At 44.5% G+C, this 27,923-nt stretch overlaps 1 protein-coding gene across 6 annotated transcripts in view; it reads left to right on the top strand.

Annotated features, from left to right (window-relative positions):
• The first annotated feature begins 15,612 nt into the window (after nt 1-15,612).
• NRK (Nik related kinase) overlaps nt 15,613-27,923 on the top strand; it is a 91,613-nt gene continuing 79,302 nt past the window's right edge. For 5 of the 6 annotated variants that reach the window (XM_014887040.2, XM_014887029.2, XM_088173182.1 and 2 more), the window contains exons 1-2: nt 15,617-15,748; nt 20,159-20,224. In XM_014887040.2, coding sequence (XP_014742526.2) covers nt 15,707-15,748; nt 20,159-20,224 — 108 coding nt within the window. In that variant the 5' untranslated portion in view covers nt 15,617-15,706. Of the gene's footprint in view, nt 15,749-20,158; nt 20,225-27,923 lie in introns of all 6 variants that reach the window. The other variant, XR_015806761.1, reaches the window with a different exon arrangement.

The following is a 27,923-nucleotide window of genomic DNA, read 5'->3' as shown; positions in this document are numbered from 1 at the left end:
GATTTAACATTATCAATATTTTTCTATTTGTTTATAAAATAATGAAAAGTAAAGAAATGTACCTTCCTCTACTGTCTTAGAAAGTACATTTAAGGTTTTGAAATTTCATAAATAACCTTGATTGAAACAGTTCCAATTTAGCAGCAGCTAGCCCAGCAAATGTTAAAATATATAACATTTTAGAATATTTGGTTAGAGGAAGCAAGCAGAATTTGAAAATTGAAAGTAATGGCATGATACATTCTTGCAAACACAAAGAACAGTGTTCTGAAATATCTTTTGCTTCTCTAAAGAAAGGACGTGCAGCATTTGTGGTGCTGAGGGAAGGACAGTTTTGCAATGCTTACCACAAGAACCCTTTTGATCATATCAGTGCCACTGGAGAAATTCAGAGGTTAATAAGGCTGGTCCATAAGGTATAAAACAATGTTGAAAAAAAAGGAAACAAAGTAAAAGTTACCAATCTTTGCCAGGATATTTGTCATATAAATATAAAACATCAGCACTGCCAATAGAAGCAGAACATGACCTGTCAGCATTTTCTCTTCTTTGCAATATTATTGTATAGCTACAGACTAAGCAGTAAAGCAAATAAATAATAATAATAAAAATACAGTTTGTCAAGCTGAGCCAGATTCTCACGGTAGGTATTCTGTAAACTCCTCTGATTCATTTTGGTAGAGTGTAATTGGCTTTACAAGGTTTTAAGGGCTTTCTTCTCCTCAGGACAAACACAAAGACAGAACGATGTATTTTGTATTAGATGAGTTTTGCAATGTCTAGGACTGTAAAGTAATTCCTTTGTGCACAGCAGTGGGTGGCAAATGTTTGCCTGGCTGTGAGTATCCACTGTGGATATTCAAAGTGATTTTCTGGAGTGGGAGCACCAAGAGCTGCTGCTACACCTCTCGTGCTGGTGGAGCAACAGGGCTAAATTTGAGGGCAGTGGGGTACCCACCGTGCTCAGCATGGCAAGGTGGGCTCAGGAATTTGGCTGGAGAATAGAGCACTAATTCAGTCTGTGCTCACACTGGATAGAGGGATTTGGAAATCTCTGGTGCCCTCTTTTAATGGAGAAATACAGTCAAGCCAAGGCGGGAATGAAAATTGTCAAAGGAAGAATGTGCACCTAATTTCTTTCTAAATCAAACTTATTTGGGATTCAGAGCATGCCTTGGGATTTATGATGTGGAGGAGAGAATTAGTAATTCTTATGCAGCGAGCACAAGGGGTTTTGCTTTTGCTACCAAGACGTAAGAGAAATCCAGACCCTAGCGTGGCCTAGACTTAATGTAAATTAGCCTCTTATGAGGTGACTCAAGAAGAGAGAGTCTAATGAGAAGTGAAGGAGCTTTCAAAGCACACTATACTCTAATCAGCTCGTGTGTGAGGCTGAAAGGTAATTTCTGTCAGCATTTTGAAGGGAGTGTTTAATACTTAGTCCCCAAATAACATTAGAGACTCCATGTTCTGTATAGGCTGCACACAGAGAATTAACATCTCTTCCACAGATTATAACAACCTTTAAAACCCTTAACAACTCTTTGATTAAAGGATATCAAAGGCTTTGTGATCATGAAACAATCAATCTAACACCTAACTCCTCTGGGGAAGTATTTTCATCTACCCTTTAGCAAATGAAAAATAGGGTTTAAAACCCTTTTACCAAGATCCTACCAAAAAACCAAAGGCAGAGTCTAGGCTGTGCTCACAGTCCCAGTCTGGAGTTCTGACCAACAGATAATATTCCCTGGACTGGACTGGTAACTCCAGGGCAAATTGCCTCATCCTGGCTCTGTGGCCACATCATCTCAACCAACAGAAGAAGTTTGTTGCAGCCTGTGTGAACAATCTCTGGGTGTGCCCAGAGGGGCCAGGGTGGGGCTGGTTTGGGGGAACAGCAGAGCTCTCCCGAGAGAATCCTGAGGCTTCTGTGTGGGATCAGCAGCTCACTGCAGGGAGGAGAAAAGACAGAAGCTGATCATGGGCGCTGAAGTGACTTTGGAAGGATGGAGGCTGATGGGATGACAGGAATTCTGTGCACTGTAGCAAATTATTGGCAAGAGAAGACAGCAGGGAAAAACACTGAACTGATAGATAATTTCTACCTGACAACCAGCCTGAACCCGTGTTAGAGCTCTCACGCTGCCAAGCTCAAGGAAAGTTTGATGAAGTTCAAACTCCATTGCTTTCACCCATCAACACAATGAACAGAAGAAGCATCTGGGATGTAACAGTGACAATCTGCAAGGAAGGCTTTAACCCAGGGCCAGAAATTTCAGTTACCCTCAGACTGCCCAGACCAAGGCAGGTGTAGGTACATGTTAGATAATTCATAGCAGCCCCTTTATTGTGGAACAAAAGTGAGCGGCCTGAGACAACAAAAAAGGAAGATGTTCATGAACTTGCTGGGCCTGGCCTGTCCTTGGCAGACTGCCTAGATGTGAAATACAAGCAGGAGTGCTCAGTGAAAAGGGTGACATGGCAGAAGCAGCCGGGCTGGGTGAGTGTATCCAAGAGATGCTACAGAACAGCAGTTCAGGGCAGAGAGGGGCAGGAGCTGCCATGAGGAGAAGGAGCCCACCACCAGTGTCCAGCAGACCTGCCCATGCTGGCAGCATGTGTAGGCCATAGGTTCTGCTTGGACACGATGGCAGCAGCATCTTGTGATCGTTGCAGCCTGCTCTGAAAACCACAAAAAGGTTTTTAAAGCTATTTATACCAAATTTCTGAGCTCCTCAGGGTGTAAATCCTATGCAAACAGCTCTGCCCTCAGGAAACACGCTAATAAGGGACTAATAAAGGAAACAATAACAATAGTCATTAATTCAGCAATTTGTTTTAAATCCCTTTCTTAAACCATTAACTATATCTTAAACATTCATCATCTTACTTGTTTTAAACATATTGAAGTCTAGGGAGAGGCTGTGAGAATAGCATTGCACAGAGCAGGAAGTGTTTTATGTGCCACATAAAGCTGGTCACAGTCATTTAGATTAAGAGGGAGATGAGACATTAGGTCTGGGACACCACTTGCAAGGTCTGGGTACCACTTGTGATGTCTGGGTGCTGCTGGCCGTGGGAAGAAGGGAGGATGAGCAGGGCAGCAGGGCAGCAGGGCAGAGCTGGCACCACAGGCACTGGGATGGGACAGAGAGCTGGGGCAGCACAGCCCAGTGGGCAGAGACCCCCCGTGCCCTGTGGGCAGCTGAGCATCACAGCTGAATACACCCACAGTCAGCAAAAGAGAGGCAGCCCATGACAAGGGCTTCTCTTGCAAAATACAGCAACGTAACCTTTGAGCTGCTAATCATTTTTCCTTTCTGGCAGCCAAGCAAACATTACGAAAGAGTAATTCTCAGCATCCACTGTACCCCGAGGGTTAAACATGTGTAAGAAGAGATCCAGATAGAGAGCTGGCAGCATCTGCTTCCCCTTTACTGTGTGGAGAGCTCTTCTGAGACTTGAGGAATGATGGGAGGAGTTGTCTTTTTTTCTTTCTTTCTTTTTGTCTTTTTTTTTTTTTGTCTTTTTTTCCTTTTTTTTTTTTTTTTTTTTTTGAGAAATAAGGTCATGGAAATTGTCAGAGGAGTATATGGAGCGATTATAGCAAAAGCACAGAAGTCTCTTAGAGAAACTTCCTGACTTTAAAAGCCTGATTTTTGTTACTTTACAGTAAGATTGTAAAACACAAATTCTCTCCAAGAGAGCCAGGGAAGGTGTAGTGGTTTGACAGAAGTTGAGGTGGGAGTGGGCAGAAGGGCACAGTGTGTGAGGGGTGGCACAGGGATGTCCTTCTGGGGCCAGCATCCAGGGCACGGGGCTTCAGGAGCTGTCACTGTCCCTTCCACAGAAGGAGGTGCAACTGCATTTCAATAAACCTCATGACAGAGTCTGATTTCTAATGCTCACTCCCCCTGAGCCAGCAAAAAGCCACAGGAGTAGCACTGGAGGCAAAGCTGCAATGTAAGAGTGGCTGAAGTATGACCAGGTAACCTAGCCAGGGCAGTTTAACTTGCAGCAAGTTTTTACTTTCTTTAATAGTATTTAAAAACTGTGGTGTGGAAGCAGTGTTTTCCCAAAGTAGCTGAAGCAGAACAACCTCACATAATCATCAGCCTCGGTGTGTCCCCATGGCTTTGCCTGGCACCAGTGGGAATGAGACTTTCCCCTGGGCTGACCTCCCTGCCCCAGCCCACGGTGCTTTTTCCCGGGTTCACCATGTGCTGGGCTATCCCTGCTGATCCCCTCAACCACCCTGCACTGACACTCTTTCCCTGACAAAACATTTCCGTGTTTAACCAGTACTTTGCACTGAGCCACATGAGCAATTCTCTGGCTCTGAGAAGGGAAAAGTTCCTCATGGGCAACTTGAAATGCAGCACTGAGGCAGTGAGGCTGACTGTAACAGTTAGAAATTACATTTTTATAGTATTTGGTTGATTCAGAAGCTTACCAGCTAACATCAAGAAATCAGACTTTAATGATCAGCCCCTGGCCTCAGCCTGGGTGTTTTCCTTATGAAATGAAATTAGTTCAATGTCCATGTGAGCAGGGAGACACCAACAATAAGATTTGTTAGAAATGAGCATTTCTTAAACTTTGCTGTCTTCCCTACAGACTGTGGAGGAAGTGACTAACTCCTGAGCAGGCAGCCATGGACCTGGTGAGAGATTTCAGGTATGTGTTGGAAGGTAAAAAATGTGCTGGTGCCTGTTAGTCAAGCACTAATCAGCACTACATCTAAGAAAGACTTCCCCAGGGAAATCATAGACTGCTAATTTGGAGGGAAGAAACAGTGCAGATTTTTTCTACTAAGATGATAAAATAAAGGTCTCCAGCTGAGATACCCATTTGGGGAGATGAATGATAATTTGCCAGGATAGGGGGTAGCTGAAATTAATAATGATATTCTGCTGTAATTTGTACTGTTCAAAAGACAGAGTCAAATCAGTGTAGTCTCTAGGGATCTGTACCTGATTTCTCTGAATGAGAATTTGTTCCATTAATCTGGGTGGCTTAAAAGGAAAGCTGTAATGACACTGAGCACTGGACTTCTGTTGGTCCAATGGTCTCTATCAAGGACAAAGAAAGACCTGTGAGTTACAGGGTCTGTGCTTTTGTAACTAGATTAGTTAATGTGATGTGGCTTGGCAGAACTTTTGATTCCCTCTAACATGGAGGGAAATTACCAGAAGTATTTTCAGTTTGCCAGCTGCAGTACAAAACCACACTCATCCTCTTCCCCAGCTTTGCATGTGTAGGTCATCAAGTACTGCACCAAATTTTAAGAAGTGAGCTTCCCACTCAAACCAACCAAATCTTCCCAGAGTCAGCTGTGCTGTAAAAGACCACAAAAGTCACAGAAGCCAGAACTGTCCCTCCTGACCTAAAGGGCAGCCAGATCTCACTTATCCTTCTCTTAGCTTGTGCCTCTGCAAAGAGCCTCAGCACATCTGACTGCAGAGTCACCCCAGAGCTGGCCCCTGTGAGCCCTCCCTGCCACCCTCAGGTTCCTGTCTCAGAGCTGGAAAGGCAAAACTGCAGAAAATGCTCTCAAAAGGTTAAAAATAAAAATGCAATAGAAATTCTGGCCAAGGAAGGATCAGCCCTGGAAGCTTTCTTATTCTCAGTTTGAGCTTGGACATGTGGAAAAAATAACAGTCATGAAAAGACTCACAGGCTCTCCCAGTACAGATGAACAATAAACAATACAAAGGCATAGAGAAAAATAATAGATAAATTTTTATTATTCTCTGAGTAGTTGTAACATGGAAATTAGGACAGGATAACAGGCAATTTAATGCCAGCATATGCATTGGAAAATTGGAGGTGGCCACAAAGGGGATTAAATATGACTGGAGAAACAGCCAGCATTGGTATGGGAGAATAACCAAAATAAGCGAAAAGGAGAAAGGGAATGAGGATAAACACTACCAACCTTTGCCACACTGTTCACAGAAATGTCAAGGGAAAACCCAAACCCATACAGCCACACACAAGTAAAGCAAATTTTCAGCCTGAGCAGGAGGACATGCCTGGACAAGAAAGAAAATCGATCTCTGTGGGGTGACCTAAATCTGGCAAAAGGAACAAAAGGGTTCAAGTATTGCAGAGTTAAAGTGAAAGTTTTCTGGTTGGTTTTTTCTGTAAGTTTTAATTTTTTTTTCATATTGATCCGAGAAAAAACCAGGAAAAAGAATAGAAGTGGTGCTGCTGCTTCAAAGCAAGAGATGGTACAAAGCATGTGGCTCAGAGGAGGTGTGTGAGCACCCACAGCGTGTGCAGGTCTGTTCACAGCCAGCCTGTGGAGCCTGGTTTGACACAACAGATTAAAGAAGAGAAGGTGCTGAGCACATGGGTGTTAATCCACACCAGGAAAGCCCACAGGACAGCCAGGCTGCAGAGACAACCCCCACTGTGTCCTAAATAGCTCAGCACAGCCAAGGCCAAGGGGAGCAGTGCTGAGGTGGCTAGAACCACCCCAAAACCAGCGAGTCACAGCCAAAGTGCCCTGAAAACTGAGGGTTGGAAAGCTCTGGAGGAAGTGTGCTGGACCATGGTGGAGGGCATCACTCCTTTTTGCTGCAGCACAGCAGTGTGCAAACTGCAAGTGACAGTGCAGGTCACCAAGTTGCATAAAAGCATTGATGGGTTGGGCTCAGGTAATGAAAGCACAGAGTGCTTTCCTGGGACAGGGCTCATCCTGGAAAGCCCATTCCAGCACCCTCACATCTGCTTCAGGGTCCAGGGGCTGCACCTCGGTGTCACACCCTTCCTGGCTGAGCCTGGTGGAGAGGGCTCTGCCTGTGTGCTGAGCAGACAGAGCTTTCTGGGGTGATTTGTCACTGGTTTAGAAGAGACAGAGATGGTGACCTTGAGCAGCTCCAGAGCTGTGGGTTTGCCCTTCACCTAACACTCATGGAAATGTTCCTTTTCAGGCATGAGCATGACTGACCTCAAGTATGTGGGCAAACTGTATATTTATTGCTGTAAAATGACAGCAAGTTCACTGACAAAAGCAGATTGGGCAGCTGGTGGGGATTTTTAATCACAGAGAAGATTCAGTGGTCACTGAATGTTAATCCACAACTGTTTACAGAATCACATTGTTACTGCAGCATGTTGGTTTTTCTTTGAAGGAGTTAAAACTGTATTCTGACAACATAATGACCTACAGTTATTAACAGACTTAAAAAGAGCATTTAGGAGACATATAATGATTTTTTTTAAACATATACAATGCAAATCTATATACTTTATATAGAAATATATCTAGCTATGCAGGACATGTTTTACAGGAAACAAAGGGGGTTGGTGATAGCTTCTCATAAAATTTTATGTTGTGGTTTTCTCCCTTTTGAGATATTGCTGATTTGTTCATTTAAAAACAAACAGAAAGAAACCCTAAGAAAAAGGGACTAGAACAGTACTTCAGAGAATTGGTTCCAAGCTTTCATATTCAAATATCAAATGACTGTATTACTGTTCTCCTACTTGTAGTGTTAACTAATCCAAAGGAAAAAAGACAGGAAGGAGAGATAAGGCACTGGGATGGGACCCGAGGGGATGACACCAGTTATGTCTGCCTCCACTTCCACAGTGGATGTGTAAATGAGGATAATAACTGCTTTACTCCCACTCTCAGTGTGTAAAGTTTATGAGCACATGGACCATCCATTACTTTATAACCTAGAGCTGGGGCTTCTGGAAAGCAAAGGAATAAAGGTGGAGTTGGCCTTTTCCAAACCTGCAAGGATTTGCTCTCAGCACTCTGAGGCTGGTCTGCAGAAGATTCCAGACTTGCTGTCTCTGCCTGGGATTGCTTGGCCTGTGACCTCTTAAGATGCTCAGGTCCTGGCTGGATGAAATCAGCTTTCAGCCTGTAAAGCCATGTAAGCATGCAAACTGCTGGGGAAGGTAGGAGAGCTCAAGGACTTAAAGATGTTTAATTGGCTTATGGAGCTAAACTCCTTAAAGAACTTAAGCTGCTGTGAAAAGGGAAGCTGATTTAAATCCCCAAATCTCCCTGCTGGAAGGGAAGCCCAAGAGTGCTAGAGGGTGGCAGTTCAGGGCTGGCTGTGACTTGGCTCCTGCACAGCAGCCAGAGCCCTCCAGAGGGGACAGGTTTGCTGGGTGGCACAGAAGCTGCAGTGGCCAGGACATCTGGCTGCCCAGTAACTTTGGACTAGTGAAGCTCTCTGAGAGGCTGCTGAAAGCAGCTCTAATCTGGGGAGGTCTGAGCACTCCTTCACACCCTAGGAACCAGAAAGTGAGAGAGCTGTGAGAAATGGAAACCAGGAGGTCTGTGAACCTTGGTGCCTTTGTTTCTGCTTCTTTGAAGGTTTTTTAGTTTTGGGGAGGGGTGTTATTGTTTTTATTGTTTGGTTCCTGCTTCAGCTACTGGGTCTCATGTCTCATGTGATTAAAATGCCACTATTTGCTCCTTAGGAGAAAATAAAAAAGTCACTTCTCTTTTTAATAAAGTTAGAGCTTTAGTTATTCCAAGTGGGCACATTAAACCATTTTTTACTCAGTATTAATTTTTGTGCCCCCTCCTTTCAATGAATCAAAGTCTTCATTTCTGCTCTATGCATTACTAGAATGATGCTGGAGCTGCTGCCTGAGCAAAGCAGTGCTGGAGGGAAAGTCCCTTCCCTTGTCTTTCCTTGCTTATGCAGCTGATCCCATCAGCCCTTGTCCTTCAGTGTTGCACTGAGGTGTTCCCACAGACTGGACATAGTTTGGGGCTCTGGGCAGTGTCCAGGCAATGGGAGGAGGGTCTGTGCCACAGCCCTTCACCCCACTGTGTGCAGGCTGGGCTTGCACATAACCTGGCACCAGCTGCTGTACAGGTGAATATTGTTTCAATGGATTTATTTAGCAGTTGTTTCCAAGTTATCAATAAGAACAGTGAATACACCCAGTCTCAGACCTGTGCAAACACATTTCTTTCCCACAAAACTTCCATGACTAAATATCAGTGAATGACTGGCAGATGTACAGAGCCTCCCCGTTCTTCCCAAACCACCAAACAACTTGTCAGATTTAATTTTTAAAATGTTTACAGTTTCAGCTGACAGCTGCACTGTGCAGCAGCAACATCAAGGCGAGTGCACCTACTCAATGCTCTGCCCAAAATGCTGTGAAGTGCAGACAGAAGCTGACAGAGCCCCACGAGAGCTGTGCTGCCTCTTTCCAGGCTGAGCATGGTGTTACAGGCACAAGTGAAACTTGGCTGGAAGTTATATGCAGGTTATTAATATACAAAGATAGAGAATGTTTAGATAGGACTGGCACAGATCTACAGGAAAAGACACAGACTTATTCATTAGTTAATGTTGGAAGAGGACACTGTTGCTCAATGCCTAAATGAGCTTCCCTTTGCCTTTTCCATCCAGGAGACACACACACATAAATTAGGCAGCCTCCCAAATAAAGGATACATTTCCCTTGAGGAAAAGAGGAGAATTTAAAAGACTCAGGCGCTGCACTGGAGCACCCAAGTGTGTTTGAAATAGTCGGAGTTGGCAAAATACTGAGATGAAAAGCAGCTTGGAATTAAATGGAAGTTGGAGCGAGAATAGAGGAGACTTCCCCAAAGATGTTTAATAGGTCACAGAGGGCAGGTTTTGTTCCAGAGGGCTGGATAGAGGTTTATAAATTACAGTTCCTATTTTGCTTTTTTTTTTTCCGCCTCTAAGAAAAGGAGAAGCAGAGGGCCTGGGAAATGCAGATGTGTAAGAGGGACTTGAGCAATGAGTTGGGCTTTTTTTGTAGCTAAGGCAAGGTTAAAATTGTGTAATTTTGTGAGGCACAGGTTAGGCTTGCAACAGGACCAAAAAAATCTGTTTAATTTACTGAGAATGTGCCCAAATTGACACACGACATTGAGAAGGTTAAAAAGATAGGATAAAGTTAATTTTTTAAAAAAAATTTTCTGACTAAGAATGATGTTCCCACAAGTTGTTAATTTTTGTTTTCTTTCCTTTGGGAAAGAAGGGAACAGAAACCAAACCAACACCCTGCCCCCAAAACCCCATGCCCAAGACTTTAATCTGACAATTCCTCCCAACTAATGGTGATTCAGATACCAGTTCCTTTTTAGCTAACCACCAAACTTCAGTGGTCTGGATAAAAGGGAACCGTGGTCTGAGTCATCCGGAGTTAGTATTTGGTTGGCAAAGCTATGCCTGCAGGATTTTCTAAAGTCAAAAAACCCCAGCTTGTCTGCCAGAATTACCACAACGTGTCTTGCTTTCAGAAAAAGACCGTCTGCCATGTGATATTTTGACTGATAAATTTAATCTGGTAGTGATTAAACGGTGCATTGTCAGTTTTCTTTGTGTTTTGTTTTTTTTTTTTTTACTGAGAGATCTGCCTGTGAAGAGGCAGCAGCTATTTTATTCCATAATTGCATCTGTTTCAGAGAGCAGACAGATGTTGGGCTGAAATTCATTATGGTATTCATAAACCCCATTGGGATCTGATGACCTAGTAACATATAGCTACTGTTCCTTGCAAAGTGTTTCAAAGTGTTCTTAGTTTGAATGAAGAGATAAATTTGCAGAGGATGGGAGAGAAGGGGAAAATCTCTAGCAAGGCAGATGGCTGCACAACAGCAAGATACAATAGTTACACAAAACGCGAGCGTTCAATTTATTTCAATAAGTTATCTTTATTTTGCAAAATTGCCAGCCAGCCTTTGTGCACTGGTATCATTGTAGCAGGCAGATTCTGACTTGGTATTCTGATGTAAGGCAGAGTCACAGTGAAAAACTCAGTGGCACAGGAAACAAAAGAAAAAGAGTAGGAAAAATTCTCATGGAGATACAAAATAGTAGAAATAACTTTCACACAGGGAAGCAGTTATCTATATAATCCGTGTATTATTGCACAAAATCAGCATTGAGGATTCAGCTGGGGCTGCAGCAGAGTCCCAAGACAGGAGGACAAAACACCATCAGGATGTGCCTCCTCTCCCTGGAAGCTGGTGTGGCTGTTTCCAGGGAGAGCAGGGCTGTGTGCTGGACTGATGGGAAACTGCAAACTTCCAGTGGCAGCATTTGTTTCCTTGAGAAACTGCGAAGGGCTGAGCTGAAACAATGCTGTGAAGCCCTGGGTCAGGAGCCTCGCAGGGTTATCAGTGCAGGGAGGGCAACTCGAGCTCCCTGTGCTCGGTGGGGACAGCCTGGCAGGGCTGGCTTGTCCGGGTACCACTGGAAAGGAAATCAATCCCTGCAAAAGTCCCAGCGAGGGGCATTTGGAGTAATGCACATTTTGTGGGATACCTATATATTAAGTTTTAGCCTTGGGAAATGAGGTGGACGTCCTGGCTGGGATTACAGCAGTCAGAGGCACTTTTTCCAGCTTGCCTGTCCACTCAGGAATCCTTTGGGAAGGAAGCTGTTTGGTCTCATTTTGGATATCCTGTGAAACTGAACTAGCATGGTTGCCAGGAACTGAAAACAGTTATTTAATTTTTAAAGAGCTGAAAACTACTGTATGTGCTACTGAGTACTGTACGGGAAATTACTGTTTTGGTTTGTTTGTCTGGATTTCTGGTATTTCCAGTTTACTCAGGATAGCAACCCTGCCTCTTGGTCCTAATGCAGCAGTCTTTGCAAAGTGGAAATCTGAAGACAGATTCAGGTTTAAATATGACTTTCTGGCCCGGCCTTAATGTGTTTGGAATGAAGTGGGAATTTTCTTCAGTTCAAATAGGAGAAAGCATGAGAAATATTCAGAGCACAATCCAACAGTGCATTGAAAATGACATTTTACTGCAATTTCCAAGCACTGTAGGGACGGGTCCCAGGAATGCTGAAGATATGAAGTGGATTGGGTTGGTAGGGTTTTTTGCCTCTTTTAACTAAATTGGAATGTAAGTGGATGTCCCTGGCCTGAAACTTAAATCTTCCCTTTGCAATCCAAAAATATTTTGCAGCAGCTGCACTAAGTTATCCTGGCATTTTCCAAGGTGTGACCTGATAAAAGTATTCTCTGCTTTTCTGTGGTCATGAAATACAGCTCCTGGAATTGTGTGACTGCTACCATCCAGACATATCCAGGCTGTATACAAGCCTATAAAGGCTTTCAATATGTAACCTTAACCAGCCAAGAGTTGTCCCCTAAAGAAATACTAAGGAGATGTCTAAAATCTCTAGTTCATATACAAGCCAAAAGTAATGGAGAATTTTGTGGAGTATTTTTATTCTGGGAGAAAAGTGCTGATGTTGGAGCGTCAGCATCAATCTGATCAGGTGCCTCAGGCATGGGTATAACACAGGCTCCTTACAGAAGGAAAGAAAACTTCCAGCAAAGTAAATCTCTCGGGGAGTGTTTCAGTGCCAAGAAAAGCTGGTGCTCATAGAGATCCTGTCTAACATTGGTGCCTGTGCTGGGGAGCTGCAGCAGAGAGGAGTCCTGGGAAAGGCTGGCACACTGGGATGGCTCTCCACCATGAAGTTGGGAGCAGGGGAACCCACAAGCTTGAAGAGGGATTTGTCTCCTACCTCTATAGCAGGGAGCCTAACTTGAGCTTTGGGGTTTTGAGCTTCATGTTGGATTTGTATCCTAAAAATACAAGGAAATATTTGCAGAGGGTTGGCTCTGGAGTCACAGATGTGGCATGAGCTGCTGAGCCTGGCTGTTCCACAGCCATGGGAGTGGCAGGGATGTCCATTCCCTGAGCATCATCTGGCTGATTATTTCAATAAAATGATCATGTGCGTTGGAGTTTTTCTGAATGATAATTTATCTGAATCTTCAGTTCAGAGAACTGAGAATTGCTGAAAAAAGTCAGTTTGTCCTTTTCAGGCTAAGCCCCCAGTTTAAGAATCTGTTTATTTCCTGTAGACCAGAAAACTTGTTCTCTTATGAGTTATCTTCTTGTTTATTCCTCTGCCAGCTTCACACCTGTAGCTGAGACCCAATGTAAACAAAGCTAGAGGAAACAAGCCAGCATGTCAATTTGAGCCTCAGCTTTAAACACTCTCTTCCTTTTCTGAGTGTTACATCTGGCAGGGGCAATTACTCTTGGTAGGATTATTATGGGCCCAAATCTGTGTTAGGATGATGACAGAAGAGCTCCGAATTAGCCCAGTACTTCTGGGGTACAATGGCATTTCCTTTGCTGAAACAAAGGAAGTTCTTTCCCCTTCATTCTTGCACTTCCCTTTTAATACAAAACATCCTTTGCTTGCACATAGACATTAGAAAGGTTTTTATGTTTGGGTCTGTGGTTGCCGAATTTGGTTTCAGGGTTTTGACCATGGGTGTTGGAGGGGAAAGCTGTACTGATAGCATTTAATTTTCTCTTGTGTTTGTTATGCTTTGGTTGTTTGGTATTTTTAAAACTGAATTTATTATTAAGGGAACCTGTTCACTTTTTATTATTGGTAAGGTGAATGTGGGTTTATTAACAATTGCACTAATGCATCAAATTTCTGATTCCTGGGAGTTACTCTGCCACACAGCTTCATGCAGAAGAGCAAGGTGGGAGAGCCTGCTCACAGGTCAGCAACAGCACAAGCACCCTGTTTGGTCAGGGCTTTGGGAAGGATTTGCCAGCAGCAGGGCACGAGGCTGTGGGGGATGCCTGGAGCATATTTCTGTGTCTATAGAACCAGTCAGCAAGCTGCTGAAGAACTCAGGCCTTGTAAATCTGGTTTCACTATGTAAAGTAGCCTTGTCCTTGTGGCATTTGTAGCTTCAACAGATCTGCTGCGAATATTGGTGGCAAAAGCAGTTGTTGCTTCTGTTAGACCTGCAGGGCTTTTATGGGGAAATGATGGTCTGCCTTCCTCAGCAGCAAGGGAAGAATTGCTCAGAGCCCTGCCTGCAGTGGTGTGAGTGGGACTGGAGCAGCCACAGAAACTCCTGCAGGGTGCAGGGGGAAGACAATGAAATGTGGTGGTAAAAGCACATTGCAGGGATAGTGAGATCTGCCTGCAAAAATACTACAAGCCATGTTCTACTTGTAAACACTTATATACTTCTCATTTTTGAGTAGAGCTTTCTGTCAAGTGGAAATTAATCCTCAAGTTGGGAGCACTCACCAGAGGTGAGCAAGGCAGGCAGGATTAATTTCAGCCAAGGATCTCTTAAAGAGATGGAGAGGGTGAGAGGGCGTTGGGTAGGCAACAGTCTGGAGTTTCACACCAGTTCTCACCAGGGAGGCAGGAAGGAAGTGGAAAGTGGCAGGAGACAAAGGACAGCCTGAAGGTTAGAGAGAAGAGATAAATAGGGATTGTGAGAAATAACACAAGCAAAAAGGCTAATGATGTATTTATGTAAGGCAGGAAGGCTCAAATGGGGAGCAAAGCTCTGGCTTAGCTTTGACAAAGGTGACATGAGGGCCAGAATTTTCTAAATGCTACCCAGGGGACAGCAGGGGGCTGGGCTGTTACTGTGTGTGGATTTCTGCTGCATTGCACATCGCTGCATTACATGTTTAGTTCTTCAACAAACTTACACTTTAATGCAGTGATTAGCCTCAACTCTTTAGCAGTGCCTCCACATGCTGGCCTGCAGGCAGGCAGAAGCACCAATTCAGGGTCACATTAGCAATAAGGTACCCAACGGGGGCAGTTGTACAAGAATACTTAGAAGCTGAGTGATACATCAGCACTTCTTTCAAGGAAATTGCCAAATGCCTTTATTACAACACTGCCCCTCGCTGCTGGCATTGCAGCCGTCCTGGTGTGCTAACAGGCACCAAAGACACTTCGACTTTGTTTTGATTTTATGTCTGCAACTGTGAAAGTACTGATTGAGAATTTCGGCCCCGTTGCTTGCTCCCTGCGAGGGGACAACGCCCTGAACATCCTTTGAGAATGTTTAAGGGCTTTGTCTCAGAAATGTGCATTTCCACTGATATTTGTCTCTAAATACGAGGCCCAAGAACACCCACAAGTCCTTCCAGCCTGCTACCCTACAGTGGCACGGCGCGTTCTTCCTGCGCTCCCAATTGCCGGGGAAAGGAGGCAGCGAGGTTGCGGTGCCTGCGGCGCTCGGGGCCGGGCTGGCGGAGCGGCTGCTGCCAATTCAGCACCGCGGGCACGGCCCGTGCCCTCGATCCGCCTGGGGCCGCGGGGCTGAGCCGAGGCTGGGAGCAGCGCTGGGCGCTGGCACCGGGAGCATCGCTGCCGTCACCCCCGGGCTCGTGTTCGCAGCTCCCGTTACCTGCGGGGGGAAGGGGCTGGCAGCGTCTCAGCTGTGCGTGTCTAAATTCCTCTTCGTTGGACGCTGTCACTGCAGTTTTGGGGGGTTTCAGGGGCTTGGCTAGCGCCGGCGCATCGCCCCGTTCGGGAGCGCAGCGCCGGGCCGGCAGCGCGGGGCTTGCGGCGCCGGAGGGGTCCCCGCTGTCGGCCCGGCCCTTCGCGTGGGGCGGTGCGTGCAGGGAACCTCCCATATCCCGTATCCCATATCCCGTATCCCGTATTCCAGAGGCGATCCCCCCGCGCGTGGGGGGCAGAGCGCGGCCGCCCCCGCCCCGCGGGCGGGCAGGTGGCCCCGACCCCCGCCGGCTCCGCACGTCACTTCCTCGCAAACTTTTCCCCGAGCTGCTGCTCCGCCAAAGTTGCCGGCGGCGGCCGCCCGGGCCGGGGAGGGCGTTGGGGCGGGCCGGGCATGCCCGGCTCCCTGCGCCCGCCGGGGCACGGCCGGGCCGGCCCGCGGCACCGTTAGCTCGGGCGGCGGAGCCATGGCCCGCAGCCTGGACGGCATCGACCTGGCGGCGCTGCGGGTAAGGACGGCGGGGGGGACCCTGACCCCCTGCCCCGGGCTCGGGGCTGCTGAAGCCCCGCTGCTCCGCTCCGCGGCGTGTGCGAGGCTTCACCCCGCGCTGTCCGCTTGCCGGAGGGGCTCCGCTCCGCCGCGCTCGGGGAGCAGCGCCCGGGCTGCGGGCGGCAGTGCGGGCACCGCGGGACAGCCGTGCCCGTGGCCGTGGCCGTGGCCAGGACGGCGGGCGATGCTGCCGTGCCCGCACAGGCAGCGCAGTGCTCGGGGGTGCAGCCTCGGGGCTCTCCCGGCCCGCGGCTCCCTTGGCCGGAGCGCTGCCCCGCTGGAGCGCTGCGCCGCGGAGCCTCCTTCCCCTGCCGGGATAATAAATAATTCCCACCGACAGCCCTAAAGGTGTTGTGAGTGCTGTGGAGAGACAACAAATGGGAAACTGGGATCTTCTGGAAAAAAAATATGTGCGTGGGGGTTTGGCTTTTGTGGCCTTTTTGTTGTTTTTGAAGTCTGGGATCTTTTATCCCCCAGGCTAGAAAAGCCAGCATTCACCTGGTTTGCTGTGAATTTTTATTGTTATCCTCTTATGTTTCTAATGTAAGCCAAACCTGGGCCACGTTAAAAGCTGTGCTGTCAGCGTGTCACATGCACAAAGCGGTAGCAGGGCTGTGTGCGATGCCCGAGTTCCACTTGCCCTTTTTACACAGGGGCTGGCCACCGAGCAACCCGGCCAACCCAGGCAGGGCTTTGTGGAGCGCTCTCGACAGAAGAGGAGGGAAGAGTTCAATTGTGGCAAAAAGCAGTCATCCCCAGACAGTGAAACCAAAGAAAGCCACTTTCTAAAAATATCAGGGAAAAAAGAAAGAAGGCTGGGACAAGTCTTTGCAATATTCACATGGCGAGGAGGGTGTTCCAGACTGGAGGCAGAAAGAGGAAAAGCAGCAGGGACAGTAAAATTAGGAAGGATGGCAAAAGGCTTCTGGCTAAGCAAGCTGAAGTTTAATCTGGCTCTGCTATGAGGTGTAAGGCAAAATAATGGAAGTTTTCCTTTAGAGCTTTAGCAGATGAATCTCCTTAAATAAATAAGGAAATAGTGTGAGTTTGAAAAGGAGTCATTCTGCAAAGCAGACAGCAGGCTTTGTGACAGAGCCATCTGATTCACAGCCTCCAAAGGCTGAGAGCACTGCGAGTTTCAGCCTCAACAGAGAAGGGATAAATGTCTCGTTTTGGAAGAAACCCCTTTGCCCACGTCAGCAGACTTAGTTTAGGGTTTGTTCTAAGAGGAAATGGCAGGCAGGTGAGGCTGAGCAGGGAATTATTTAAAGACAGGTGCCTTGCCTCTGCTATGAGGGGTTCCTGTGCTCCAGCATCCCCACAATTGTGAATGGGGTCGTTTTGAAGCTGAGATTGCCCTCCTCCCCCCCAAGTGGGTGTTCACCAGGGCTCTCCCCTTTCCCTGGAAAGAAAGGGGCCTGTGGTTTCCTAATGTTGCTGGGTTCATCGGGGCAGTCAGACGCTGAAAAGCCCCTGAACTCTGCATCAGGTGCTGAGGTCCAGAGGCCCTGTGGAAGAACTTGTGCTTCAGACACCTGTATCTTCTTTAGCTGCAGGGATGTGAAAAGTGCATTTTGGTCATGCTCTTGCTGTGCCTGTTGCTTTCCATTCTGCCTTGCAGAGGAGATGGATGTAGCCTGGGTGCCTCTGGGTCAGCAGTCTTGCTCTTGCTTTCTGAGTGTGCTGCAGATGACTCAAGGCAAACCAAGGTGCTCACCATATGGTAGAATGAGTGATGGTAATTAACCTTAGACTGATGAATGTTCAGGCCAGTATTCTGGCATCTTTCAAAGGGAATCCAGCAATTTGGCAGGTGCTGGCTGGTGAAGGGTTAGCTAGACCATGGGCTTCAGTGATAGCTGAGAGGAAGCATTATATCAATGATGATATGTAACTCCAGGATAATTAAGAAGGTGGCCCATTGCGGAGAATGCCAGCAAATAATGCAGTGCTGATATCCAAGCAAACAAGGGCAATCCAAGGACCAGAGCCCAGATTAATATCCTTTATGACTCTTAACAAGGCTTGGTTCACTGTGGTGTCCTGATTAAAAGAAGAGAGATGGCCAAGTATTTGGTTGCACTCAGACCTCTGTAGGCTTGAGATGTTAATGCTCAATTTGCTAGCAAGGATAGAATAGGATTTGCACCATATTAACTTTAATGCTGATGTTTATTTAGAGAACTGTTGGGGTCTTTCCTAGAGTGTCAGAAGCCTTTAGAAGCAAACCATTAGGATGCTAAATCAGAATTAAATTTATTGAAAGAGGAGCTAATTTTGAGGCACTTAAATTACTATATTTGCATAATAAATAAGCTTAGAGAAGGAGAGTGAAGACAGCACACACTTAAGTGAGAGGTAGTTCCAAAGTCCAAGTGGAAAATGCAGTTTAGGTTCCTTTGGGTTTCTGTGCACTGTGGGCACTTCTTAATTCAGCAATGCTGCTTTCTGCAGGAGAGGTGGAGAATTAGGGTGCTGCTCATGCTTCCATGTAGATACTATACATGGGAACCTTTACTGGGAGAGCTCCTCAGAGAGCTGCTGGGGGTTTCACTGCCTGGACCCCGAGCTGCCCACAGCAAATTTCTGTGCAGAGGTTGCACATGAAGCAGAGGGTTTGTGCCACCCACCAGTTGCTTTAGCAGTAGCAATGCTTTATTTGCTGACTTCAGCCCCACTAAAGTAATGCATTTGTTTACATCCAGACTAGTCAAAACATAAAATGAAATGAGAAGAAAGCAAAGAAAACTTTAGTGACATCCAGTCTTGTAGGCATTCTTATGCTTATGCTAAAGTCCATATGTGAGTGTTCCCATTGATTTCCTTTTCAGTGAGGGCTTTTGGAGTTGGGGTTTAAGTCTAGGAGGTTTACTGACTTTTTTTAAAATAAGAGACAGAGAAAAAGAGACACAGACTGACCTGCATGGGTCAAAAGTAAGTCATCTTGATCTGATTTATGCATTGCTTTTTTAAAAAAAGAAAAAGTCTTATAAGATTGACAGTCCAGGAAGTTTTAGATTAAAACTCATTTAAGTTAAAACCAAATGAACTCATTAGTACTTTCAGTTATGGAAGTCTGGGCTGTGTTGCTCTGAAAGCTCTTGCCATTTATCATGCCAGTTGTGCCAATGAAGGTAGAATCTGCTCAGAAAAAATGCCGTGTGTTTCCACTGGGATTTTGCCAAGGTAAACATTTCCATATCAGATATGAAGAAAGAATTACTTATATTAGAGGATTAACATATAAGTGGAGTGGAGAGTAGCTTGATACCTCTAAAAAAAGGATATTTTGCAATCGGGGCATAGAAATTGTTCTTCTGAGATAACGTTTTTCTGTATCACATCCCTCAGCAGTACCAATAGGCATTAGCTGACATGACAGATTGCTGAAACAGATGTGGTAAAACTGACACATGGAGTTAATAATATTTTATATAAAACTGTCAGTGATACCATGGCAAGAAATGAGCAGTGATAAATGGCTTAGCCAGAAACCAAGAAACTGATCTCTCGAGTTCTTAATGGTTTTAAATAAATCACTCAAGTGAGTTTTAAGTGAAGCACCAGATTATTTAAGGTACTCAGTCATTCAGGGGCAGGCATTGCCCATGCCTTGCAGCAGGATGGGCTGCCTGTACCTGAGGGGTTGCAGCAGTGCTGCAGGAGAACCTGTGCTGCAGTGGCTGGTGTGGGAGCAACTGGTGCTCTAGCATGAGGAGAGAAGCTGGTTCATGTGGAATGGTTGACTGATCACCTGACTCATTAATCTTTTATGTAAATTAACAGCAATCTAGTTTGGGTTCAAAGCCAAGAGTTCAATAGCTCAGTCAAATTCACTTTGAGTTTGCAGAGCAGATGAGTTGAGTGTTCTCAGCCTGCCTGTAAATTAAGGTTACCTGGTTTGGTACATTTCCCTTCACTAAGGTAACTGGGCTCAGGTGATTTATATTGTAATTTTTTCAGTTCTGCTCTTTAGGTTTTTTTATTTGTTGCATTGCTCATACCAAGTGTTTCACAGCAGAGAAGAGCAGCTCAGCCTCCAGGCTAGCTCAGTGTGGTAAGGCTTAGGAACCTGGAGCTTTTCCTTATTCTGCTCTAAGCTGAGTCAGTTTTTCACACACCTTCATTTATTTGTTGTATCTTCTGTAGTTACCATCCTGCCAATCTTCACTGAGTTATTTTGTATATAGAGTTTTGTGAAACTTGACTGAAAACTTAAGCATTAATGCATTTCTTACCCTGTGATTTGGTGATTTCTCCTTTAGTGTGTAAGGCAGATCATTGGGAGATTTCATTTTGATGGTGATCAGTTTCTGTTATGAAGTGGTTGCTCTAATCCAAATAATATTATTTCTTCTTCTTTTTTCAGGACCCTGCAGGAATATTTGAACTGGTGCAGGTTGTTGGAAATGGGACATATGGACAAGTCTATAAGGTTTGTATGCCTCTTTAATTTAGGATGCTGTTCTTGATAAAGCTGTGTTACCTAAAGCAGAAGTGAGCACCATCTAAGAAGGCAGACAATTGTTCCAGTAACAGCCTGGTTTATCCTGCTCTCTTTTCTGCATAATGCAAAATGTGCTACTGTGAAATTCCATGGCCCTTCCTTCATGTCTCTTTGCTTCCACAGGTCACATAAATTACTTTTGTACTGACTTCCCTCTGCTCTGTGCTTACTTTCTCTTTTTCAAAATTATTTAAAAGGTGTCTGGCAGAAATTTATATCAGTGATGGCTAAATTTGGCCTGGACTGGGTGAAGTTGAAAACTCAGACAGCAGTGCTCTTCAAGACAGAGGTGTCAATTAGCCCTGCTCTGCAGGCAGGCAATGAAATCTTTGATTTCTGTCATTACTTTTGTCACTGTGGTATCACAGCAGAACCACCAAACAAGAAACTACAGCAATTAACATTGTTTGCCACACCACAGCTCTCTGTACACTGTGCAGTGCACACCTTACTTTAGTTACACAACAAGCCCAGAAAAGTGTTCTTTCACTATGAAGCCTTTCCTAAAAGTGATTTAAGAAGTGGAGATAGTTGTGATTAAATGGAGAACCGAACTCCCATTTCAGGAATGAAGGCAGAGAAAGGAGGAGGCCAGGAAAAATTTAGAGGTGCTGTTGCTTTTTACCTTTAAAAAGATCCCAAACCTCCTGAATGTTCTATGAAATAGTAAAATAGAATAGTGAAATAGACTTTCTTTTTGTGTCTGGATTTATTTTATATTGGGAAAGAAAGATTTCAGTCTAGTCATCTTTTATGAATGTTGAGTATGAATCAACTGCTTAATCATGGCAGAAACAGGAAGGAGCAACATAATTTGCTTTTCTGCTGCAAAAGAAAATGTTTTGAGCTGTCATGTAATTCACTAGAATGTTAGTTCCAAAATGTGCAAGAAATATTGACAGTGACAATTTAAAATTGTACCCAAAGGCTGCTTTCCACTGGGTCTGCCAGCTTTGGGGATGGGGTGATTGGAGTCTGCTCATTCTGCACTGGGACTGGCTGGAACATCTGAGGAAGGCACTGGGGGAAAGGCTGGGGGCACTGAGGGGAGGCTTTGTGCATCCTGCACTGGAGCAGTGAGGGGCTGTGTGTAAGCCCAGCTCTGTGCAAGCACTCCCCTACCTGAGGCTTTTTTTATTTGTCAAACAAATCCATGTGGTCACTGGGGTGTTCTGCTGGGGGATGGAGCTGCTCTCAGTGGGAGCAGGGCAGTGAAACTGTCACAGTGAAACCTGCTGCTGAAGAAGATGATGGTGACAGCCAAGCTGGGCAGATGCGAAATGCACATTGCACACTCAGCTGTGTCGCTGTTGTGAACAATTTCCACACAGTCCAAAGCATCAGTGTGTTTGGAAATCCTCCTGCAGACCCTGAGCAGCACCTGAATGTTCTTGGGTGTGTTTGCCTGGTGGCATCTCCCTAGAGCTGGCTTTAAACCCAGAGCAAATATCTGGAGGGGGCTGCAATGGAACAGCTGCTTCTGCATTGCCTGTGAGAAGTTAGGCTCATACTCACTTTTCTCTTTAACTTCTGTGTAGTGTGTCCTCTGATCTATGAAAGAGTACAACTGATAGAGTGAAAGAATGGAATTCTGGAATCATTTTGCAGTTTGTCTGGTATAGGCTTGTGTTTATAAATATTTAAGTTATAAAATAGTCTCTGTTATCCATATACTTCGCTCATGTCATTGGAGCTTGTTTTTATTCTCCTGAGGTGTTAGGTTCTTCCATACGTTCAGAAACTGCACATAGTAATTTGCACATAATCAAAGAAACACTTATTTCAGGCTAAATAAATTATATTCAGGATTACTAAATTGCTTTGTTGGCTGTGAAGATGATTCATATTTTAATATATGCAACTCTATAAAAATGAAAGTAAAATTTTGAGGATTCATCATTAGATTTGAAAAACCATGTTTAACAGATTTATTGAAAGAGAGTATTATTTATACTGAATTATTCCAGTTCAGGGTCTTTTAAAATGAAAAGGAAGAGATATGAATTGTACACATAACAATGCTAGAGCTGAGTAGAAATGTTACAAAGATTTGTGTATAATAGCTGACTAAAAACCAGCAGATTTTTTTGACAACTTATGAAGTAGTAGGACATAAATACACCAGTGCTGGCAACTTCAGCCTTTGGAAAGCATGAATTAGATCTGAAAAAATATCTGATGGTACCCAGAATTCATGAGACTTAGGCTTCATTACCTCTTGAAATGACAGGTGACTTTTTCATTTAATTCCTGGTTTCCATGTGCTAGAATCCAAAGAACAATCCTATGTAAGAGGTGATTCAGAATGATGCCATGGAAGGTGGTAGCACAGAGTCTTCCCTGACATTAAGGGAAAACGGAAAGTAGTTGTAAATAGTGCATTTGCTGCTGGTTGGGAAGATGAGTATTGACTCCTTTCCTTTGTCTCCTCAACGTTGAGGAGCTGAAGGTCAGATTGTGTCCAGTCTCTGCACCAGCTCCATTGAGTGTCTATGGAAAAGATAAATTTCTGAACATCCCAAGCACTGCTTCTGGCAAGATCTATCCATCCTCCTGTGTGCTCTTGAGGCCAGGGATGAATATGAGTGTGCAGGGCGTGAGTGGTTGCTCTCCAAAGGATGAGGGATAGAATTTTTGAGGGTTTCTGGAGCTTCTGATCATTAAGGACCTCCAGAGAGCAGAGCAATGTTTTGTATCACGTAACAATCAGTATGTGGGAGGAAGCGAGCAGGCTGAAGGTGGCACTTGGAAGTCCTTGGGATCTGTTGGGACATGCCACTGTTGTGAGTTCTTTGCCTGCTCCCATTACCTCCAGGAGTTTAACTCTTTGGGCTCTGTGGCTCTGAAGTGCTTCACCCTTGTATCCATCACCCTTGATGCAGAACATCATTGCTGGTCTGTGCTTGTATGTTCAGTAATAACGAAACTGTAAGTTCAGGGGAAGTGAAATTTCATTTTTTTCAAAGACTTCTGCTGTTAGTTTCATAGTCTTTGATGAGAAGTATTTCTTCCATGGAAGCATGTTAAGCATTTTCTATGTTCCAATTTTCAGTGCAGGGTCATTTTTCTGTTGAGTAAATGGGGAAAGGGAGATATGGGGGCAGCTGGAGGGGTTGCTGTTTTTGAAGTGTTTGAGTCACACAGTTTTTCCTGAGCTCTGGAAGAGGCTGTGAGACTCTGAGTTTATAGCTGCTCCCGTTTTTCAGTTGTCAAGATGAAGAGGAATTGTTCCTAATCCTTCTCGTTCAGCCATGCTCTGACAGTCCTCATCCTTCTGCAGTTTTCATGGGCCAAATGAGGTCAGAAACTGTGTTTTCTGATGTCAAGAGGCACTGATTGGGGCGTTTGTCTTCCTTATTTTTAGTCATGTGAATTTGCCTTCTCCTGGGCTTGCCATTTTTCAGTGGCCATGGGAAAGAGAACCGGTGTCTTTAGATAGTTCCAGGGGCTGATGTTTTTTGGCACATGATCTTGGAGGCTGGTGATAAACCCGGACAGATTTGCAGCTGCTGTGTGTGCAGAAGAGTTGTATCTGCAATGGAGTCTGAGGGCACAGGGAACTTGAGAGAGGTGCTCTGGTTTGGAGCTATGGGAGTCAAGAGGGAAGATGTGGTTTCCAGTAATGCAGCTGATGAAGAAGCAGCAATGCTCTGCTGGGGCTTAGCAGGGCTTGGTAGCAACCCTGCCTTCCTGTAGTGACTCTGCATAGCTGATATTTTTATTTCTCTGTGGTCACATAGGACTCAGGATGCAAAAAGGAAGCAGGTCTGAGTAAGGAAGTGTATGGGGTTTGGGTTGTTTGCTTTTTTTTAACACAGTTGCTTCTTGGCATTGAATGTGCTTCAGTTGCTGACATGAGTTATGAGTTACTTTGCTGTTGATGTAGAGTGGCAGGAGTGCAGCAAAACATAAATACAACGTTTCAGTTTATTTTAATTCGAAAGTCTGTAAAGTTCTTCATATTTCATTTCACTGAATAACTGGCTGATGTAATTGACTTGGGAGTGGTGGGGGGAAGGAACATGGGGGTTTTTGAGACTGTGGAAAGAATCACTCAACCATGCTAAGTTATGGAGTGTTATAATTTGTGGACTGTATTGAAAACCTTAATTAATGGTAGCACCTGGAAGGTTAAATGTAAGAAACATTACAATTATGTTCAGTATAATCCAGATGGTGAATGTGTATAAACTGAAAACTTTAAAACCATCCCTTCTGTGGGTGGGTCAGAAATAGCCACTTTCCAAAGATTGTGTCTTGGGGCTGAAATGCAATTTTAGTCTCCAAAGTGCTGCAGAGACGTTAAAATGACACATAATCTCAGGGTGTTTTGTTGTCATATGTGATGAGTTACAGTTTTCACGCTAATCTTAGTCTTCAAGATTTTGATGAGTCAAGGAGGGAAATTAGTTGTACTCTCCAGAAATGACCGAGTGCTACTCTGTTTCATTAGCAGTTGGTAAAAGTGCTTGGTTGTCTATCTGTTTGCTTTATTTCAGTTTTTGGTAATGATGCCTTTTTCTTGGTCCTAAAATTAGGAGCCAGACACAGTTAAGGGCTAAAGGGTTTTTACTTTGGTGTTGAATAAAGATCCTTATGGTACAACGACTCATCAGTAACACACCGAAATGCACACACACACTAGATGACATATACAATTTTATAGACCTTGCAAATTAGCATATCTAACAAAGATGTCCCAATGAGAGGCCTGAATGAATAGTGTGACATGTCCCTGTTCTGTGACATGTCCCCCCCCAAATGGGCCTAATTCTAGTTTACAGGATGTGTTCTAGATGGGGCCTTGGTTTCTCAAGATAGTGTGATAGTGTGGGGCACTCCAGCCTCCAGCTGTGAAGCCTTTGGATGTTTGGTCTCCTGGACTAGCAGAATACCAGGACTGTGCTAAGATACCAGGCTTAAAGAATTAAAAGTATGCATGCTAAGGGTATGAGAATACATAAAAGGTATAGAAAAAGAAAAGGCAAAAATCATCATGGCATCAGTAGAAGAGCTGATTATCCTGTCCACGTGAAAAACTGGTTAATTACAGCAGTAATTAAGGCAGTGGTGTGTAAAGACACTGCCAGCAGTGCATGGATGGAGTCAGCAGCTCGTTGCACAGGTCCTTGGTTGGCTTGTGCAGGCAAAAAATGGAGATTGTGTGCTGCTCCTGGCCACAGGGATCTCTCTCAGGAGTATGTCTGAAATTAATTTGTGCTGCTGCATTGTCATAAGATCTGAAATGCTGTGTGCTTGTGCGTGGTTTGCCTTGAAAACTGAAGCATGTAGTGCTGCAGTACCAATAATGCACTAGAGAGGCAGGGGTTGGGCTTTTGGCATTTAACTTCTTCAGTTTTTAATAAGACTCTTGTAAGTCTTCATACTACCAGGTGTGTTTCCTCATCTTCTCTCAGTTGTCTGGAAATCCTAAATACACTCCCATAAATGTCTCCATACCTTTCTTATTGCTTCCACACCACCACTGTCCTTTTCCTCCCCCATCAGAACAGGTGTGCATTTGGAACCTTTGATACAAGGAGGGCAAACTCTGCCTTGGGCTGTGTCAGCAGGAGCCTGGCAAGCAAATCACGAGGTGTGATTATTTTCCATGCTCTTGTTAGGCCACACCTGGAATCCTGTGTCCCATCTTTGCTCCCTCAGTTCCAGGGAGGGTTCAACAAGAGGCAACCAAAACATTTAGTGTGTTAAAGAAAGAAAGGCTGAAGGAATTGGATTTTTTTCGACCTTGGGAAGAGAAGGCTGAGGGCAGTCTAGTCCCAGTTTTCAGGTGCTTCAGTGGTGGCTGGTACAGGAGGTGCAGTACAGGGATGCACAGGGCAAATGAGTTGCCCAGGAAAAATTCAATTTGGATGTAAGAAAAAAGTTCTGTACCATGAGAATGAATCATCACTGGAATAGGTTTCTCGTGGTGGTTGTGAGGTCACCCTTGCTGGAAATATCCAAGGCTGTTTGACACTGTCTTGGTTAATGGAACCTGAGTCCCTGCTTTTGACAGAAGGTGGGACCATGTGTTCCCAGAGGTCTTTTCCAATCTCAGTTTGAGTTCAAGACATACCTACTATCAACCCAGAGTGTGAATTACTGACTTGGAGGATACAAAAAAACTCCACTTTTATTTATATGTAAAATAGGTAGTTTTAGGGGTGTATTCAGTTATCAGGGTGAGGAGCATTTTTGTGATGGAGTTTTTTAGGGGTTTGGCGTTGTGTTTGTGCTTTTTTTTAATTTTGGCTTCCCTGCCTATTTACATGGCAGGGCCAGACTCTACTCAGCACTGGATCTTAAAATAATGGATCAAATATGCGAAATTAATTAGCAAGTTGTGAAGTTCTGGTTCTAGTTAGTGGATATTTCAGAGGAACTCGATTAAGTTTCTTAGGAGCCAAACTAGTTTATCAAAAATAGAAGAGTGAGGATGTGAAAAAAACCTCTCAGCTGTGGAGTGCCTCCATACAATAAAGGCTCTGACTGAACAGAGCAATGTACAATAATTAGATGTGCCATTAGAGAGTAGTAAAATCCTTGCAAATAATTTGTTGACAGGCTTGCTGCTTTCAGATCCTCCATGTTTGGAGCTAAAAGTCCATGTGGGAGAGTACAATGCATTTTCATCCTAAACTGTTGGCATTTTGAGCTCATGTTGCATAACACTTCAGATTTTGTGACTGGGTCATGCTATTTTGAAGGTAAGAGAACGTGCTAAAAATGCACTGGTGGTAATATGAGCATAGTGGGAAGTAGTTCAAGCTCTTAATTCCACTTTGCTGTGCTTTAAGCACCTCACTAGTGACACTGATGTCAGTAATCCTGACTGCTCAGTGGCATCCAGATACACAGAGTGTGAGCAGTGCTCCATGGGTCTGACTTTTGCAATATCTGACCTACTCAGAAGTATTTTCATTGGATATGATATATAAAAATTGGTGGCACTTGGGGAAAACTCATAATGGTCCATTTGCAGTCCAGAAAACCATAGCTATGACAGTTAATGAATTACATGATATGACTGAATTTTAAACAGCAGAAAATCTAGTGTGTTGTTTATAGATGTTTGAGCTGATCCCCATGGCAGGTTAGCTCTAGAAACTACTGTTTTCATGGTGAACTGAAGGATTTTAGAGCCTGGTGAGGGCATGTCACTTTATCTCTGTGTCTCTGATTCTTTCTTAGAACTCCTTATGAATTTTACTTTCCAAGTCTGCTTTAATGTCCTGAAGAGAGCATGTATGTTTTTTTGAAAGTCCTTCTTTGGTAACTCTGGGCTATGGCTAATAAAGCATAATAAAATGAACAACAAATCAGTTGATTTCTTAAAATTGAAGAAGAAAGTATTTTTCAGCTGTTTGTAGTATACTTTTTATTTTTCAGTCCTTGCATATTTTAAGTCTGCCCTTGTACCCTACTGACCTTGTGCAATTCCCAAAAGGTTTTCAAGGTTTGTTTAGAAGCACCTTCTCAAAGGCCAGTTCTTCCCCATCCCCAACTTCCTACCCTTGAAAATATTAAATTTTAGTAACTTCTGAAATCTTTCAACTGAGCAGTCCAGAGGACACACTTTGTAGCAAACTGTGACCTCTTCAGTGTCCTGCATAAATAAAGTTAT

This window comes from Sturnus vulgaris, chromosome 14, assembly GCF_052056855.1.
Source record: "Sturnus vulgaris isolate bStuVul1 chromosome 14, bStuVul1.hap1, whole genome shotgun sequence".
Lineage (NCBI taxonomy): Eukaryota > Metazoa > Chordata > Aves > Passeriformes > Sturnidae > Sturnus > Sturnus vulgaris.
Note: the sequence above shows the minus strand (reverse complement) of the source record. Positions and strands in the feature narration are given on the sequence as shown.